The 18,217-nt window shown below is 56.0% G+C and overlaps 5 protein-coding genes across 5 annotated transcripts; 2 read left to right on the top strand and 3 right to left on the bottom strand.

Moving 5' to 3' along the window:
- Window positions 1-642: 642 nt before the first annotated feature.
- Window positions 643-2,548, bottom strand: PG985_009824 (uncharacterized protein; the record flags this gene model as incomplete). Its single annotated transcript, XM_066829592.1, has 2 exons — window positions 643-2,132; window positions 2,185-2,548. 2 exons carry the CDS (start codon window positions 2,546-2,548, stop codon window positions 643-645), a joined length of 1,854 nt encoding a protein of 617 aa, XP_066681982.1.
- A 3,707-nt stretch (window positions 2,549-6,255) lies between these two features.
- On the bottom strand, window positions 6,256-9,687 carry PG985_009823 (uncharacterized protein; the record flags this gene model as incomplete). The annotated part of the gene is made up of 6 exons (XM_066829591.1): window positions 6,256-6,318; window positions 6,380-8,044; window positions 8,113-8,186; window positions 8,240-8,696; window positions 8,772-9,400; window positions 9,660-9,687. 6 exons carry the CDS (start codon window positions 9,685-9,687, stop codon window positions 6,256-6,258), a joined length of 2,916 nt encoding a protein of 971 aa, XP_066681981.1.
- A 3,300-nt stretch (window positions 9,688-12,987) lies between these two features.
- PG985_009822 (DNA photolyase) lies at window positions 12,988-14,957 on the top strand (the record flags this gene model as incomplete). Its single annotated transcript, XM_066829590.1, has 2 exons — window positions 12,988-13,157; window positions 13,232-14,957. The coding sequence occupies 2 exons, from the start codon at window positions 12,988-12,990 to the stop codon at window positions 14,955-14,957; spliced, it is 1,896 nt and encodes a 631-aa protein (XP_066681980.1).
- Window positions 14,958-15,779: 822 nt separating this feature from the next.
- PG985_009821 (uncharacterized protein) lies at window positions 15,780-16,253 on the top strand (the record flags this gene model as incomplete). Its single annotated transcript, XM_066829589.1, has 1 exon — window positions 15,780-16,253. The coding sequence occupies one exon, from the start codon at window positions 15,780-15,782 to the stop codon at window positions 16,251-16,253; it is 474 nt and encodes a 157-aa protein (XP_066681979.1).
- Window positions 16,254-17,643: 1,390 nt separating this feature from the next.
- Window positions 17,644-18,090, bottom strand: PG985_009820 (uncharacterized protein; the record flags this gene model as incomplete). The annotated part of the gene is made up of 2 exons (XM_066829588.1): window positions 17,998-18,090; window positions 17,644-17,841 (listed from the first exon to the last, which is right to left on the bottom strand). Exons 1-2 carry the CDS (start codon window positions 18,070-18,072, stop codon window positions 17,644-17,646), a joined length of 273 nt encoding a protein of 90 aa, XP_066681978.1. The 5' UTR covers window positions 18,073-18,090.
- Window positions 18,091-18,217: the final 127 nt, after the last annotated feature.

Raw genomic sequence — 18,217 nt, 5'->3', positions numbered from 1 at the left:
GTAGGTCCAAGCTTCTACTGTGCAGGTACAGTGTGGGGTACTGTATTGGAACCGTCTCCTGAGACGAGGAACAATAGCACGAGCATCATATCTCACTGCATCTTAAACAACACACGATTCCAATTCCATCTCTTTTCTTCTGCTGTCATTCAATATGTACAAATACCGATTGTTGACTGATGGATGACGATAAAACCCGGGGATCTACATATCCTTCAGGAACACCTTACAATTGGGTTAATTGGCATAATTGGCTCTCCGATGGAGAAAACGGTGATGTGCCCTGTCTCCCAAATTGAACAAGATGCAGTAAAGCAGACAGAAGTTATTCCTATTTTTATCTGAGCGGAAACAGTGAAGGGATTGTTTCCAATGAACAATGAAGGAAATTGTACTTGAAGTCTCAAAACAGAAAGGTTCATTTGGAAGATGCACTTGGAAGCAAGCAAGCAAATGGTTTGTAGATCTTCTTGATAATTGTAACAATTGGTCTATGGTGGTATCACAAATGTCTATAGTCTAAGTATTTTCAATAAATAAAAAATTGTACAAGAAAGTATGGTTGTACAATTGAATCATCGCTCGTCAGTCAACAAAAGCACCCGCTCTCATCGTTTTTATTTCATCGTCTTCTTCTTTCCCTTAAGCCTGGGCAGGGGCCCCCTTGATCAGATCCGACGCCCGCTCCGCGACGGCGTAGAGGGTCGAGACCAAGTGCCCGCAGACCTGGAAGGGCAGGATGGACGCGTCGACGACGCGGACGTTGCTGGTGCCGTAGACCTTGAGCTGCGAATCCACCACGCCGCCGACCTCGCGCGGCATCATGGCGGCGGTGCCGACGGGGTGGAAGTTGGAGCGGTAGTTCTGCTTGAGCCAGTCGCCCATGGTCTTCTCGTCGGCGTCGGCGGGGACCGTTTTCACGGAGGGCGAGTCCTCGGGCCCGACGACGTCGGCGAAGGGGGCGGTGCCGTACATGCGGCGGATGAAGTTGGCGGCGCCGACCTGCTGGGTGACGTCCCAGTCCAGCATGAAGAAGTTGGGGTTGATCTTGGCGCCCGTGGCGGACGTGGTGCTGGTGTTGGCCGCGGTGACGTGCAGGTTGCCGCGCGAGAAGGGCAGGAGGCCCCAGTACTCGGAGTCCCAGACGCCGCCCTGCTGGTACAACAAAACCTCGGCGATGGGGTTGGGCTGGGCCTCGTCGAAGATCAAATCGTACTGCATGGTGAAGAACTTCTCGAGGTCGGCGGCCTTGGTCACGTTGCCGTTGACCGAGGCGACCTGGGCGGCGTATGCGGGGATGGCGGCCTTGACCTTGGCGGCGACGGCCTGGACCTGGTCCTTGCCGAAGACCTGCTCGGCGGTCGGGTAGGCGACGTAGGCGTTCTTGTCCGTCTCGGTGAAGTTGTTGGCGATGCCGAACTTGAGGCCGTTGTTGGCCTGGTCCTGCAGGTTCTCGCCCACCGTGGGCAGGTCCACGACCGACTTGATGCCCGCCGCCGCCAGGATCTCCTTGTTGCCGACACCGGACTTCTCGAGCAGCAGGGGCGACACGAGGGCGCCGGCCGACAGGATGACCTCCTTCTTGGCCTTCATGACCATGGTCTTGCCGTCCTGCGTCTTGACCTCGACACCCTCGGCGGTCTGGGTGGCAGCAGCAGCGCCAGTGGAGTTAGAGGCAGCCGTCTTCCAGGTCAGGCGGCGGGCCTCGGTGTTGAGCATGACCTTCAGGTTCTTGGCCGACTCGCGGACGGGGTAGTAGTAGGCGCGGGCGGCGTCCTCGCGGATGTTGAGGTCCTGGTCGACGGTGGAGGGGTAGACGGTGTAGCCGGCCATGGAGCCGTCGTTGGCGTCGGCGTTCCAGGGCACGCCCATGGCGGCGAAGGTGGTGTTGAGGGTGGCGCCCAGGGTGCTGTTGGTGGTGCCGAACAGCCAGCCCGTCTTGAGCGGGCCCTCCTTGCCGTGCACCGCCGCGTCGAACTGCATCTTGCCCGCCTCGAGCCGCTCCGGATTGGGCACGTCGAGCCGCTCGCTCTTGACGTAGTAGGGCAGCAGGTTCTTCCAGTTCCAGCCCTCGTTGCCCATCTTCTCCCAGAGGTCGATCTGGTTGGACTCGGCACGCGTGTAGGCAAGGCCTGGGGGTTGTTAGTGACTGTAACTTATATGCTGAATGAACAAGAGGCCTACCGTTGATGGTGCTAGTACCGCCGAGACCCTTACCGGCGCGCAGCGTCTGGGGCTTGCCGCCGGCAAACGTCTGCTCGACGGTCTGGTAGGCGTAGTCGATCTCGGTGCCGAAGGCGAGGCCGTAGCCGAGCGGGTTGGTCACGTTGGCGTTGTTCTCGAGGGAGCCGCCGGCCTCGACGACGAGGACCGAGACCTTGGGGTCCTCGCTGAGGCGCTTGGCCACGACGAGACCGGAGGTACCACCACCGACGACGATGTAATCATAGGTGCCGTCGGTGCCGTGGACCAGGCCGCCAGCGGGGGCACGCTTGACGCAGCCGGCCGCGGCAAGGGAGATGAAAGCGAGGGTCCAAGATGCACGCATCTTTGCGGTTTGTGGGTGGTCGGGCTAGCGACGACGGGGGATAGAATCAAAGAATGGATATAGTGTTTTAGTAATAAAAAAGACAGACCTTGTAAAAAGGCTGGTGTATAGTAAAAGAGGGACTAGATGGTTGGGCCTTGGGAAAGATCAAGCGAGGGAGAGATCGGTCTTCGAGGTGACGAACCGGGTCCTTATATGTCTTCCGTCACTCACTCGCTCCGAGTATTCGGACAGCGAGGGCTCCTCCTCAACAACAACCCAGTCCGACTCCCCGTTCCCAAAACAACAAGGAGCTCAGATCAGATACCGCAGAAGACCCATGACGGCCGGGCTAAAACTCTTTCTCCCAAAGCCAGGGGGGCGGCAAGCAAGCATCAAGCCAAGCCCTCTTGCCCATTCCCATCCTGGTCACATCTCCTCCGACGTACCTCACATCCTGGGAGGAGATCCCCATCGAGGACCACGGACGGCAACGACTGCCCAGCCCAGTCGGTGTGCTTCGGTACTTACACCAACCTGGCAGGGCAAGGCAAGGTTTGTACAAGTAGATATGTAAGCAAATCTTCCAAACATCGCTTTTCCCGCCTGCAATCTCTTTCCAATCGTTAGTCAGTACGACCCAAACGTGACATAAGAAACCCGTACACTGGTGAAATCCCTAGTGAGTACTCCCATTCAACGGGTGTGGAGCTCGGCTTCGCTGATTTGTTTGGTATGTCAGCGATCTGGTAAGCCTTTTTCTTTCCTTCTGGGCTCGGCCGACCGGGCCATGGCATCCATCATCTAATCTATGCCGAACCCGCTCGGTTTGGGATGGGCGGGCTTGGCGTGCAGGATCTGATAGCTCGCTGCTGCGTTACTGGCTGCTGGACGGTTATAGCTCAGGAGCCCAGCATAGTATAGGGCGGTAGGCGAGGCGTGTTTGGTGTGTCCCTGCGTGCGTCTGTGACAGGTCCTGCCAGCCTGCCAGCCTGGAAACAGGCCGGTCTGTTCGGGACTTGCAGGCATGGCGATGGGCTCCTTGGGCTATGAACCAGGATCTGGGATTCCGGTTGATGAGAAAAGTGCGGGTCATCTCGAGCTTGGCGAATGCTTGCAGGGACCCTCTCCTTCCTTGGCGTTCTTTCTTTTTTCTTCTTTGCCTTACGTATGCAGGGCCATCTCATCTCTAAGCAGGACATGAGGGAAAATAACAGCGAGGGAGACAACGACGAGCCTGACCAATGGTGACCAACCCTGGCGCTAGCTAAGCCGCCCGTTCTTCTAACGGGCCTGGCGGGCACCGGCGTTTCCGCATTGCTTTTGCCCTGGGACCGGAGCGCCTTCCAAACAAGAAGGGCCCCATAGAAGCTCGGTACTTAGTTCCCTCCCATGGGTTGCTGGAATTGGAAAATGATCCATTGTTTGAGGAAAATGCCCTTTGAAGTTTGGGAAGTTTTGCTGGACCCGTTCGCCTGAGCCGCCAGTACGACGGTCGGGCTTTCGGTTATCTGCTTTTGTCTGTTACCAAACAGCCGAACTTGTCACTGCGACGCTGCGCAACTGTCACTACTGTCATCTGCCACACCAACACACAGACGGAGAGAGGCTTGACAGGGAAGACCTGTGACAGCCCGGATTTCGAACAGCAGGCAGGTCGAGCCGGATTTGCACACATAGGGCAGTTCCTACACAGGGGCAACAAGTCACAAGTAAACAAGCATCATCGTCATCGTCATCATCATCAACATCGCCATTACCACATCCGGACAACGACATGGGCGGCGGCCAACAGACGGACGGAAGCAGCCAGAAACAAACTTTAAGCTGCTTGTTCCTCATGACTCGCGTTCGCCGCCTTACCGATCCCGCTTGATAATCATCCATGACTAGGTAGGGGTGTCTATTTCGCCGCTTCCAAGGCCGGCTCGCTTCTTCACTCAATATTTTTCTGTAGCACTCGCCAAGTCGCATATTACAGATCAGCATTCTGCTTCGACATGAAGCTCTATCTCCGTGCCTCCTGCATTTGCATTACAGCGTCGTCGTCATAAATGCTAGTGTACGGATACGGAAGAATACTACCCAATACCACTACCACATTCCAATCACGGAAAAATCAATTCACTTTTCCAGTGCTAATGTGACCTGTAGCTATTCTTGTTGCCCTCTCCATTGTATCAAAAATGCTACTCGAAACGCCAGAGAGGAGCCTCCTTCCAAGAGGGTCCGTCGGCGGGCAGCTCATTTCATTTCCTCTCCCACCGGCAGCGTGCCTCCTCCCAGAAGCCTGCTCCCAGAAGCAAGACTCATCAATCTAATAAGCATTGAACTTACATCTCCCTCTGGGCACAACGAGCTGCTGCTTCTCCGTTTTTTTCTACCAAACCGGCAACCCCCAAGCCCTCTAGCCCCCGAAGTCCCCAATCTTCCCAATCTTCCCAAGCAATACCAAGCCCGTGGCCCAACGCTCTCAAGAAATCTTCCTTTTCGAATCGGCCCGGTGCGGGCTCCATAAAGTGGCTCCCGCGTGTCCGCCGTCCGGTATCAGAAGCCACCATTCGACAATGCCAACCAGACTTTGGGAGGGCCCAGAACTGGATCCTCCCCTTAGCTGAGCCGCCCTCATCTAATCTCATCTCGCTCACTTTTCTTATCAATCAGTACTGATCAGTCGCCCGGCAAGGCTTGGCTCCTGATTTCTAACCCTCTCATAAGCAGCTGCACGACAAGTCAGCAACTGGAAACGGCCCGAGCCACTAATGAGGTAATCACGGACGCATCCGGATCTGCCTTGGGCCAAGCGGTAGGTTCCATCTTCTCTGTCGCTGTTGGACATCAAGGTTGGGCACATCACATATTTCACTCCGACAACGGTGCAAACTTCACGGAACACGTTCGAGGGTAGAGGGTCTAGGTTACTACCTATGCCAGACATCAATTGGTGGTGGTTGTAGTAGCAGTAGCAGTGGCCACATGGAAACGGCCAAGGGGGAGCCACACAAGTTGGCGAGTGGCACCTCATCTTGGTCCATCCTGCATGCTGCATTGCGCATTCATTGCATGCATGGCTGATATAGCTCGTCTCCGTTTCTTCTCTTTCCCTTTCTAAACAGCCACTCCCACTTCTTTCCCCTCCGACACGTGAAAGGCTGCCTCTCAGTCTCTCACCCTCGCCCTCGCGCTTCCCTCTCTCTCAGCCCCAAACCACCCTTCAAACCCGCCAGTGGTGGGTTGAGGTTGCATTCATGGATTTCGTTCTAAACAAAGAAAAAAGAAAAAAGAAGATGGTATGTAAAGCCCGGGCGGGCTTTAGATCCGTGGTATAGTAGGTGTTTCATATCCCGGGAATGACCCGTGTGTGGTCTCCTGCCGAACTCCATCCAGTGTGTCCGTAAATCCCCAGACGCCGGTTGTTGGTCACGAAACAGAAAAATGAAGAAAATGCCTGGCCGACGTCATGGTCGCTCAAGACAGTGCCGCACGTGCCCCGCGCGAGGGCTCAAGCCAAATGGTCTGGGCTTTCCTTTCGCTATGTTTTATGATGATGCTTGGTGGTTCCATCATGTATAATAGAACACCATCACCGACATCGTCATCATCATCAGGCCGGCGGTGTCTTCGACGTGTCGCGGCTGAACCGTATTTTACAGATCAGGCAGAAAGGAAGAGTCAAGGTAGGAAAAAAAGGTCGGTCATAGCAAACAAGGGGTATAGGCAGGCGAGCTTCATGCAGCGCCCCTGAGTCGCTGTTTTCTGGCCAGCCAGTCGCCTAGCATGTTGTCCAGTTGCTGTGGTGCAGGTTAGCATGATTGCCATGTGAAGAATCTTGTAAGGAGAGGAAAGGCATACGGTAGTGATTTCTGCCAATTTGGCATTCTGTTCGCGGAAGAGGCTTACGGCCACAGGGTGTTCCGGGTCCGTGGGCGGGACGTCCGTCTTGTCATCATAGACAACCATTAGCAGATCCCGGATGTCCGTGCCGGAGTCGAAGAAGGCCCGCAGGTTGTCGTCGTTCCACGTCGTGGCCGAAGCTGAAGTAGATGTCATCGAGTCCTGGGCGTGGTGGCCCCGGCTGTCAACATCTGCCACGTCTGGAGACGGAGACGAGATGGGCGACGACCGGTCTTCCTGGCTAGAGTTGTCACCCATGAGCGCAGGCGGGTTGTTAGACGCAATAGGCGACACGTGGACGGGGGACTCGGAGAGTCGCTCCATGGGCTGTGGCGTATTGGCACTCTGCACCGTCTGCTGCGAACCTGTCGTTTGCGTACTGAGGTAGCTGTCTGGGTATGAGCCCGGTAGAGTGGGTCGTAGTTGCTTCTCCTCAGCTCGCTGCTGCTGCTGTTGCTGCGGCTGAAGTTGTCTTTGCTGTTCCTGACTAGGTGCAGGCGCCGCTGCTGCTGCCTGTGGTGTAGGCGCAGGCGCAGAAGACACGGTAGGTCCTGGCTCGCCAAAGTCATCGTCATCGTCTTCCTCCTCCTCTGAGGTATCGAAATCATCCAGGTCGAGGCGCCCCTTGACCCTGTTGAGCTTCTGCGGCTTGCCGGTGCTCGTCATCAGCGCCGGCGACGCCTTGCCGCCGCCCTCCGTCGGGTCCGCATCGACCATTCTAAGGCCTGTAGGCGGGTTGTTGGCCACGTTGTTAGGCGGTCTGCTTTCCGCGTTGATGAACTGCGCCAGCTCCATCGTCGTGGCTCCCGGCTTCCTCGTAGGCGAAGGCTCCGTTCTGGCCTGCTGCTTCTGCAGCTTGCTCTGGCTGCGTTGCGGGCCGCCCTTGTCGGGTGACTCCACCTCGGCAGTGCGCGTGACGTCCTCGGTCGAGTCGACACTGTTAACGTCCATGGACCTCTTGCCAAGCGATTCGTCGTCATCTTCTGCGGACTTCTTCTTATCCTTCCGCGAGAAGAAGCTGCGAATCGCACTGGGTTTCTTCTCTTTGTCTTTCTTGTCCTTCTTCTTTTTGTCCTCTTTCTTGTCGGCCACGAGCTCCTTCTCGAAGCTGGGTCGCTGCCGCAGTTCCTTCGTCAGCGAATCGCTAGACTCACGCGGCTCACCATCGTCTCTCAGCAAGTTCGGAGTCAGTGTGATCTTCTTAGTTTCCACCGTCTCGTCCTTGAAGAAAGAATCCGTGTTCCTGACCGTGCCATTCTTGGTGGTCCGAGTGCCCGATTTGCCGTTATCAAAAATCTCGTCGCTGGCCCTGCTTTCGTTGTCGTCGTCTTCATTGCCGTCCCCGTCTTCGGCGTTGGCCTGCTGAGATCGAGGCTTGAGCGGGGCCACTCGGGCGCTCTCGTCATCCTCCATCCCGCCAGCAGCCTGTTGGTCTTGCTGCTTGGCCTGTTGTCCAGGCGCATCCCCATCGGCATCCTCTTCCTCTGTCGAATAGTCGAAATCCGAGTAGTCAACATACGTGGGCGCCGTGAAAGTAACGTTTTTGCCTTTCCGCTTCCGCATCGCCGATTTGAGAGAGGTCTTCCCCTTGTCCACTTGGTCGCCCAGCATCGTAGCCGCAAGCTGGAAGGATTGTTAGATATTGGCAGGCCATATGATAGGACATGTGCGTGAGCGCAGCGAGTACGTACATCAATGTTCCTGTGCTTGTTCAAACGTGCTAGTCTCTCCGTCGGTGTCTCGATGTGTTCTGCGGGCAAGTATCCTGGGTTCATTTAGCATAAAACTCGTCCATGTCAGCGCTACGCGGGACCTTACCTATGCTGCTATCCTTGACAACCCTGACAAGCCACCAGTAGCTGTTGCTGTCGTCGAGCAAGACCATGGTGTCACCTTTAGTGGCATTGGCCTGTCCTTCCACAGTGGCGACGAAGGTGTGAAGGGCGTAAACGAATTCGAAGTCGATGTCCTCTGTGTCTTGTAAGCACTCTCCACCCCAACCAGAATCGACATATCGTGAATCATCAGGCAAGGAAAAGTCATCGTCGTCATCATCATCCTCGGAGCTGTGATACGGAACCAGAAAGTCGTAAGGAGAGATGATACTGTCATCGTCTCCCACCCCCGAAATGGCGCATGCCTCGACATCTGCGCAATCTGGAATCGGCGAGACGACGACGGAAGTCGATGGTTTGTTGACGGTCAAATCCACGGGTGGTTCTTCCACATCTTCCCAGTCGTCGTCATCGTCTTGCTCATCCGCTGGAGCAGTGGCCTACACTGGTTCGCATCGCTGAGCTCGACTTTCCATCGAGTGGTCGTCATGGTCGCATTGGTCATGGCCATCCACATCGTCTTGGGAGTCTTTCTTCTCCGGTCCGGCATACTCGCCTGGGTGATGATGATGCGGTTCGACGGTATCGCGGGCAGAAGCCTTGCTTGGCTGCCTCTCGTGGGGGATTTGCTTGTCCAGCGGCAGGTATTCAGGGTGCTCGAGGTACGGTGAAGATGACCTGGCCTCGCTGAGAACGGGGGAGCCCGGAAGCACGTGGGGGGAGCGCGAAAAGCGACTTCGCAGGGAATCGACGCGTGCCGGCCAGCAAGGCGGCAGCTCTGGGGGGCACCCACCATCTTCGATCGAGGGCGAGCTCGAGATCTTGTCCATCATGTCGTCGTCAAGGTCGCCTTCTCCGTCGGTATCCATATCGCCGTCGTCGGAAGCGCCGCTTCCTCCATTCTGGGCAATGGCCAGGGCGTCCCTCTGTTGGGCCTTGGCGTCATCGTCTGCGTCCATTTCGGCTGCTTCCATTTCGTCGGCGTACTGTTGCAGGTCAATGTCCCCATTGGCCCACGAGATCCTCCTCTCTTCCTTGGTCTCGGCGGCGACTTCGCGCAGCGTCTCGGCTTGGTGGGGAGCTACTTGTGGTTGGCCGTTGGCCGTCGCATTCTGGTGGTCTTTGGCCGAGGGGTTGTTGGGATCTTGCAGATCGATTGAGTCTGTGTTGGCGAAACGGCAAGTTGGTCAGTTGGGTGCGAATGGGATCGGGGAATAATAATAAAAACGGCAAGGTTGGGCCTCGGGTCCCTGGCGCCTTCCCCCCTCCCAAGCTGTGGCTGTGACCTTGGCAAGGGACACGCGAGAAGCAAGCGAGACAATATGTACGGGAAAAAGGACCGGGCTGGGTTCCCCATGCCAGACAACAACAGAACCGTGGATGGGCGAGTCAGAAGTACTCACCGGCACGGACAATGGTCGGCCTCGTCATGCTGGGCGGTCGGGATGGTGCCGAAGGGGATGGACAGGTTGAGGCGGAAATGAGGGACGAGCCAGAGCCAGAGGTTGGGCGAGGGCGGTTCGAGGGAGTCGGGCTGATGGTGATTGACAGCGGTGACGGTCACTGGGAGGAGCCCGTGACGAGGAACGGCGGCGGACCGATTGTTTGAGATAGAGCGAATCCAACATGCAGAAAGAAGAGAACAAGGGCCAGGACCAACAAGCAGTACCAGCAGTGCGAGAATGAAGGAGTGACATGCAGTTGTTTCGTCGGGAATTGAGTCGTAACTTTTTTTTTTGTGGTGTTACCGGTTAGGTAGGCGCAAGGGGGATTGGAGGTGGCTTGCTTGGGTTCGGCACGGTCAGGTCTTCAATCCGCGGGCGACTAGTCCAAATTCCTGGACCTGGGATCGAGCTAGGTGCTTAGTAGGCCAAAAGACCAGACCAGACGAGCACGAGCCGGCGTAGCTGGTTTCCCTTAAATCGCCTAGTGCTGTCTGTCTGCCGTAGGGGTAGCAAGGAAATCAATTGATGGAGAGGGGAGAAACAATCAATACGAAGAGTACAAGTCAATAATGGTACAGGATGGCTGGGTTGGGCTTTTGGTACAGTGTGAGTATTTTACAAGGTCCATGCCATCATGGAGGAGGAGGAGGTTGAGTGAGGTTGGAGAGTGATGTGGTATCGAGGTTGTACAATTTCTCAGAGGTGCTGCTGCAGTGCATGCAGCGCATGTCGCTTTAGATTGACCGGTGCTGGTGCAAGGTGCTGGGGTTGGGATCTCTGCGTGTCCCGTCCCGACCCATACCCAGCCAGTCCCCTACTCTGGCATGCAATCCCCACTGCACTTTTGCATTCAAGCAGCACTCTAAGATTGAATGCCAGGGATCACGTAATAGGACGTCAGCATCATGATTTGTTTTCTTCACGTTGCTATGTGTCGTGTCCAGGTCAAGTGTCTGTCTTCTTGTCCACCACACCCACCGGTCAATCCCCAGACTTTTGTCAAGAAACGTGCTGGCCCGACATGCATGCTGCAACCTCCAAAGAAATCATACGTAGCCCGGCTTGAGTGGCCACAGGCTACTCATTGGTGTGCTTGGCCTGCCTACAAGCAGCTCAGCTTCATTGTGATGATGGAATGGGTGGGGTTTCATTCCGGTGACCAAGGTTTCCAGCTCGCCTTGCTGCTGTTTCTGAAACAAAGAGACACACACCACCAGCCAAGTTGGCTGCAGCAGCCATTTGCTGGCTTGCTGGTGTGGATTGCGCTACTGTGGGGTCCGTCAATTACTACTCCCCCAATCCCTCCAGAAGGCCCCCCTAATTGGCCTCCCGGCACAGATCCTAGGGCGGCCGGAAAACAGCGCCCGTGCAGGGAGAGAGGATCTCTCTCGCTCATAAGAAAAAAAAAGTCCCCTTGCCCAAAAAAGTCGCGAAAACGAAAATGACCAATTACCAAGATTGAAGATCTGCAGCGTCAATTGGCCGAGGAAACATTCCTTTGTCTCCTGATCTTCATCTCTCCCGAGCATCCCACATCCCAGGGCCAATCAATTGATTGTCCACGCCCAACTAAGTAACTTGGCCGCTCAGGTGAAGAAGGAAAGAAAAAAAAAAAGACTTTCCTCCCACTCCCCTCCCCCTGAACTATAAATACATGCATGCATGTATATTCTGTGTCGTCTCGTGTCGTGTCGTATGTCTGTCTGGCTTCTAGGCCACTTCTGGGCTGATAGGTTACCAGTTACTACTATTCTCAGAAAAAGGGTCATCTCCTCTCTTTTTTCTCCCCTTCGACGCGGCATCCCATTGGCTCAGTTGGTGATCACCAGTCCGGCGCATGACTTGCATCTTGCATCCTTCCCAGCCCACTCTGTATACGCCTGGTTGGGACCTTGGCATTGGGCTTGTTTGAACGGAACTATAATTACAGTTATTTACTCCGTAGTATGATTATATTTACCCCCCCCCCCTGTTGATCTTGCCAATCCGCGACGCGTTATCCTTTTGCCCATCAAGTCTCTTGCTGCTTGAATCACCTCACTACTTACGGATACACGTATTCAGTACTTTACTTAGGCAGTAAGATGGGAATTCCCGTATATGCGCATTAGCAAGGCTCGGGGGCTTCTGTGTCGGATAAATCAACCCTCGATCCCGGCCTCGGCGTGGACGAAGGAGTGGAGGCTCAAAAGGGTGCCACCCCAATCTACATAAGATCTCCCCATCTCCAGCATTTTCGTCCGTAGTACGCTGCAGCAACGTTAGCGGATGGGAGGGGCTCGACTGCCCAGCATCGTCGCAGCTTTTGTGTGTGCGTGACTATTATGCGTTATGCTTAAGACCAACTTTTTCTGTCTTGGCTGGCTAGCTACAAATGTAAGTTTGTAAGCAAGTCAAAGGAACCCGATACTTGGTGTTCATCGTAACTTGCGATTGCGCCCATCCCTCCACTCCCCCCGCGGGGTTGTTGTTGTGATCATCTGCCGGCCATTCCAATGGGCATGATGAGAGATTTACCAGGTATCCGTACCCAACCCAGGATCCGTTGGCGAGTGCGCGGGAGATTACACTTTACTGTGTCACCTCCGTCCACGCTGGGCCAGGGGGGCCCCGGGGGGATGAGCGCAGCGGCCTGCATGCCGTTCCTGCGTAAGCGTAGATCTAGAACCTCCCTTCTGCCTTCTTTCTCCCCATTGGAGGAGGGCTGGGGGCAGGAGATTGAGCAAACCGAAAAAAACATCGAGACTTCTTCAGAGTTATCGTTTCAGGGCGATGAGACACGAGCTTGGCAAGCCATTGCAGCCATGCTCGAAGCCACCAACTCAATTGTACGCACGTAAGTGTGTAGGTGGCAGAAAGTCGAATTAAGTTGGTTGAGCAGATCTGCCACAAAGGATTCAGGTACGGTATCCCTCGCACTTAGTCGCTCTCGGATCTCGGCGATCTATCACCACCATCATAGTAAAGCATAACTTTTGGTCTACGCTCGTCGGACTTCTACTTGTGTATGAATAGTTGAGAATTTCTGGTAGCTGGTGCATTGGTTTTTCAGACAATAGAGCTGTCCAATATCTTCAAGATGCAGTGCGCGACGCCATCTTATATGCGGCAGAGTCACGCTGGTGTGGCTGAACTACTGACATCATGGACTGGGCCGAGAAAGCATATGCTATTAGCCCGGCATATCGAAACCACATATGCATTTGCACATCGTAGCCAGCGGCAACAGAGCGGTATCCCTGACCTCTAATACCTAATACATGACTGAATGTGAATTCTGGAAATCATGAAGGAAGCACGAGTTCTATATTGGTTTCGCACCGACTTGCGCCTCCACGACTCCCCTGCGCTTCAGGCCGCCCTGGATCTCAAGCCAGCCGTCTTATACCCCATCTTCACCTTCGACCCTCACTACGTCTACCACTCCAAGGGGAGCGGCAACCGCTGGCAATTCCTGTAAGCCCAAACTCTCTGTCTCTTTCGGGAATTTTTCTAGAGCATAGGTAGTAGTTGCTGACACTATTGCCTAGACTAGACTGTCAGAATGATCTTTCCGCGTCCATCACCAAGCTCAACCCCAAGTCCAAGCTCTTCGTCCTGCGCGAGGGCCCGCAGACGGTGCTGCCCAAGATCTTCAAGGCGTGGCGCATCACCCACCTGGTCTTCGAGCGCGACACGGACTCGTACGCGCGGGAGCGGGACCGGGCGGTGTCGGACCTGGCCCGGGCCGCCGGCGTCGAGACCGTGACCCGGTCCGGCCGCACGCTGTGGGACAGCGACGCCGTCGCGGCCCAGCACGGCGGCAAGCCCACCATGTCCATGGCGCAGCTGCAGGCCGCGGGCAAGAAGGTCGGCCAGATCCCCCGGCCCCTCCCGGCGCCCACGTCCCTGCCGGACCCCGGCGAGACGCCCCTCGACTTTGAGCAGGAGCGGCCCGACGCGGACCCGGATCTGAACGCGCCGGTGCGCGAGGGCGAGTTCAAGCCCTTCAAGAGCGGCATCGCCGGGCCTCACGGCGACTTCCGCCCCGAGGTCCTCGAGGAGCTCGGGTTTCCGCCGGCGACGACGCCTCACCGCGGGGGCGAGACGCGGGCCCTCGAGATGCTGGATCGCATTATGGCCGACGAGGAGTACACGGCCAAGTTCCAGAAACCCAAGACGAGCCCGGCCGCATTCGAGCCGCAGTCGACGACGCTTTTGTCGCCCCACCACCACTTCGGATCTCTGTCTCCCCGCCTCCTCTACTGGCGCGTGCAAGACCTGATCTCGCGCTTCAAGGGCAGCGCCTCGTCGCCGCCCGAGAGCCTGACGGGCCAGCTCCTGTTCCGCGACATGTACTTCGCCGCGCAGGCCGCCATCGGCCCGGCCTTCACGCAGACCTACGACAATCCCCACTGCCGCTTCATCCCGTGGCACCTCCCTTCCCACGTCGAGCACGGGACTGAGACAGGCACCAACGCCATCAGCGGTAAATACCACGTCGACTCTCCCAAGGCCGAGAGATGGTTCCAGCGCTGGAAGGCGGGGCTGACGGGCTTCCCCTGGATCGACGCCCTGATGCGCCAGCTCAAGCACGACGGCTGGATCCACCACCTGGGCCGGCACTCGGTCGCCTGCTTCCTGACGCGCGGCGGCTGCTACGTCCACTGGGAGCGCGGCGCCGACGTCTTCGAGGAGTGGCTGCTCGACCACGAGCCCGCCTGCAACGCGGGAAACTGGCAGTGGCTCAGCTGCACCGCCTTCTTCTCCCAGTACTTCCGCTGCTACAGCCCCGTCGCCTTCGGGCAGAAGTGGGACAAGCAGGGCCTCTTCGTGCGGCGCTGGGTGCCCGAGCTCAAGGACCTCGACGCCAAGTACATCTACGAGCCCTGGAAGGCGCCCCGGTCGGCCCAAGACAAGGCCGGGGTCCGCATCGAGGGCGACGGCGGGCTGGGCAGTGGCAAGCGTGAGGAGGGGACCTACCCGGAGCCCATGCTGGACTTCAACGAGCGGAGGAAGGTGTGTCTGGACTCCATGAAGACGGCGTACCAGGTCGGCCTCCATGGGAATGACGAGAGGGTCAAGAACGGCACGTGGAGGGAGCTGTTCGAGGCCGCTGGCCAGGGGGAGATGCAGGAGGAGGATCACGCCTTCAGTGACGCGGATGCGGACCATGCCGACGACGCCGAGCACGCGTCGCATAAGAGGAAGGCTCAGGTCAAAAAGGTAGGGCCTATGGACCGTCATGTCAAGAAGGTGAAGAAGGAGGAAGAGTAGGACCAAGATGCGACGCATGCTAAGTTAGACTGATCTATACCTGTGATAGGTCGCCCGAGTTGAATCAACCAAGGAGACATCTTTAAAGAGCTCCTGTCTATCCTTGAGGTACACCTTGAAACTCTCTCCCAACTGCATACCTAGGTACTCACATCTACCTCCTTGATGGCGAAAGCGCAGAATTCAGTGTATGAGTATAATAGATGTACATTTCTATGCATTTCGTGAATGATCAGCAGGCCAAACTGTATTAAGAAAGCGATTACAGTCATGCATGTTTACCAACATTAGCCTCTTGGAACATCACCAACATACTCAACAGTCAACACCATGGTTTCCTGTTAGGCATCATCATCATACACACGTGCTTCCATTGGATTACTTCTGCCCGCGAAGTATAAAACACAGCTTCTTTTCCGAGTTCCGGTGTACCTAACTACCTACTTATCCTCATGCTTACAAGAGACCCCGTCAACACCTCTATTACATGCTTGCTTACCCCGATTTTACGCCATGAACACGAAAGTAGAACCCCGAACGGCAAGGACGTTTGGCCTACCTGCAGCGCCTGACGTCCCGAAGCTGGCACACCATGCCACCCGCCCACCCGCGACTTTTCTCCACGCCCGACGCCTGGAGCGCCTGTATCCTCACAACCGCCCGACGTACCGACCCCTTAGAGAACATCATAAAGTGCACCAGGAACGCCGACGACTGCTCGATCTCTTGTATCCCAAACCAACACAGGAACCTCATCATCTTTATCCCCATCATCCCCATCAACTCACTCATCCATACCCATCAGAACCAGTAGCGGACAAGATGCACCAGGAAGACCTCGCCCAAGTATACCTGCCGCCAACACAAATTTCCACCCTCACCACTACGGTCACCATGTACCTGCCCCAACCGCAGACCACGATTCAGCAACGTGACGGCGGGAAGACCCACCGGGAACCCGCCCTCCAGCTGGCTCTCCAACTATTGATAGTCCTCCTGATCGTCTCGTTAGGCCTATATCTGGCTTACATCGCCTTCGAACGGCTCTGTCCTTCCAATGACCCAGGATACAGACTCCCCTCCGTCCTCGGACGGAGAAGCAAGTACGAAAAGCTGCCCCCGCTACACGCGACAGAGGAGGGGCCATACCGATCTCCGGTGCCCGCCACGCCGTACCCGAACAGGCCCCCTCGCCGCCAGCGCCCGAACCTCTCCGCGGAGCTGGACGAGGAGGAGTCCGAGCCCGAGACGGTAACTGGGTTCACCAGGTATAGCAGAGACCTGGTCTCGGCATAGCAGGCCAATGTCAGCACCGGCACTGGTTAAGATGACGGTGGCACCTGACAACATTAACCTGGTAGAACCTCATTCAACCAATCGCTAAGGAAACCGAGGCCTCGGGAGACGGGGTAGGGATCACAATATATCGAAGAATAAGCATCCGCCAAATACCCCAAGTCAAGTAAAGGTAAGCTCACCACACCCACCGAGAATAAGCATTCAACCTATCGCATTTTCTCTAGACTATTCGCGGCGGCTGAGAAGAGTCGCTGAGAAGAGTCGCTGTTCGACCAAAATGGAAATGTTAGGCTTCGTATCAATAGGCGATTGGCAAGAGGCGGGCCCCGCGTCGCCGCCATCGGACAACATTGGCCACCACGATGATGGCGATGCCAGCGACGGACCGGGTAAGCAAGCCACATTCGGTGTTCATAGGTCCCTATCCCGGTGGTTGTTCCTCTTAGCCTTGGCATTTATTGCTTGTTATTCCATTGTTTCCTGGTAGAAAACCCATCGTTCATTCTAGACGTTGCCGTTCTCACCTCCCGGGGCTAATACTGAGAGGTCAAAAGGGGACGGCGCAACCATCTCTGGCGATGGCTGGTACAATAAGCGGGATGCCGGCAGGGGGCGAAGTGCTTCGGACCCGGACAGCTTGCTCCAGCCCCAATGGGGAACTGACAGTACGGAGTGCAGAAATTACTCGGGCAGTTTCTGGAAAAATTGGTTGATGCCTATGTTGTGTTTTGGAAAGTGTTTCTTGATTTCCATCAACGGAAGAATTTGGCGCCATGAGGGCGAGCATGACCCCGTTTGTACTGTTGTTGTTGTAAATATTTTTAACTTATGCGTACGTGCGTTATCGAAAGGGAAGGAGGTCTGCTAACGCCTGCCATAGTTATTGGTTATAATCAGCATAGCAGCGTTTTGCCCCCTAGGATTCCGCTAGGATTAGTAGCTCATCAGTCGCACATTTGAAGTTATTCCGAGTTTGTGACCACAAAGAAAAAACCGTCTATTATGCTAGAAATACAGCCCCAGGTCATCTTTGACCCGAGTTGCCCCATTTCCGTTCCACGCACACACCCTCTTCTCGTCTCTCGTTCGGTCTAGCGGTGCAGGTATGTACAAGTTGACAAGTGGTTGTGATGACGATGGTCCTGTGTACAGATAGCCAGCCCCTTTGAAGCAGCTTTCTACCCTTCCAGTTCGTCCATCCCTCCATTCACCGTCATCCACCGGTTCCTTCGCTTCCCCCTCCGAGATTAAACAGACATCGGGCTGGCAGAACTTGGTGACGTGATGTTAAGGAACCCCCCCTCCTCGGTCTGCTGCTGTTGTTTCGCCCTACGGCTGCTGCTACAGAGATTTCTCCCCCTCTTCTCTCGTGCTCCCTGCATGTTGTTTATGCCGGGGTCCGCTTGAGGTCGCGCGAGGCCTGCTTGAGGCTGAAGTTGCACTCCTCGTAGGCGCGGCCGGCGCCGAAACCGACGCCAACGAAGGCGGGCCACGCGCGGCGCTTGAAGAGGAGGACGGAGAAGACGACGCCGAAGCCGAGGCCGAGGGTGGACTTGATGAGCATGTTGGAGAGGCAGCGGTCCCACTGTAGGCAATTCGGAAAACCCCAGGTTAGCATAATTATTCCCATTTGTCCTGGCAATTTTTCGAACCACCACCGCCGCAACCACTCGTTGAGGTATGATGCCAGGGGTGCTGTTGCTCAAAGAAATGGTCGGCGGTGTTGTAGAGGGTGCGTTACCTTCTCGTTCAAAAGTGCCTCGCTGACGGGGCGCGAGACGGCGCTCGAAGGCCGGGGAACCGAGGTGTCAGACATGGTGGGTTGGATGTGCTGTAGTTGAATGTATTAGCATCAATTGATTTTGCCTGCAATGGGGCATTCGAAGAAGCTGCTGACCTGGTTGCGTCGGCGTGAGGTGTGGTGGCAGGAGGGGCAGGAAAAAGAGAGGTTTCTTGCGGTT

Source organism: Apiospora marii (assembly GCF_038362585.1).
Source record: "Apiospora marii strain CBS 49790 chromosome Unknown utg000006l_segment0_segment0, whole genome shotgun sequence".
NCBI lineage: Eukaryota > Fungi > Ascomycota > Sordariomycetes > Amphisphaeriales > Apiosporaceae > Apiospora > Apiospora marii.
Note: the sequence above shows the minus strand (reverse complement) of the source record. Positions and strands in the feature narration are given on the sequence as shown.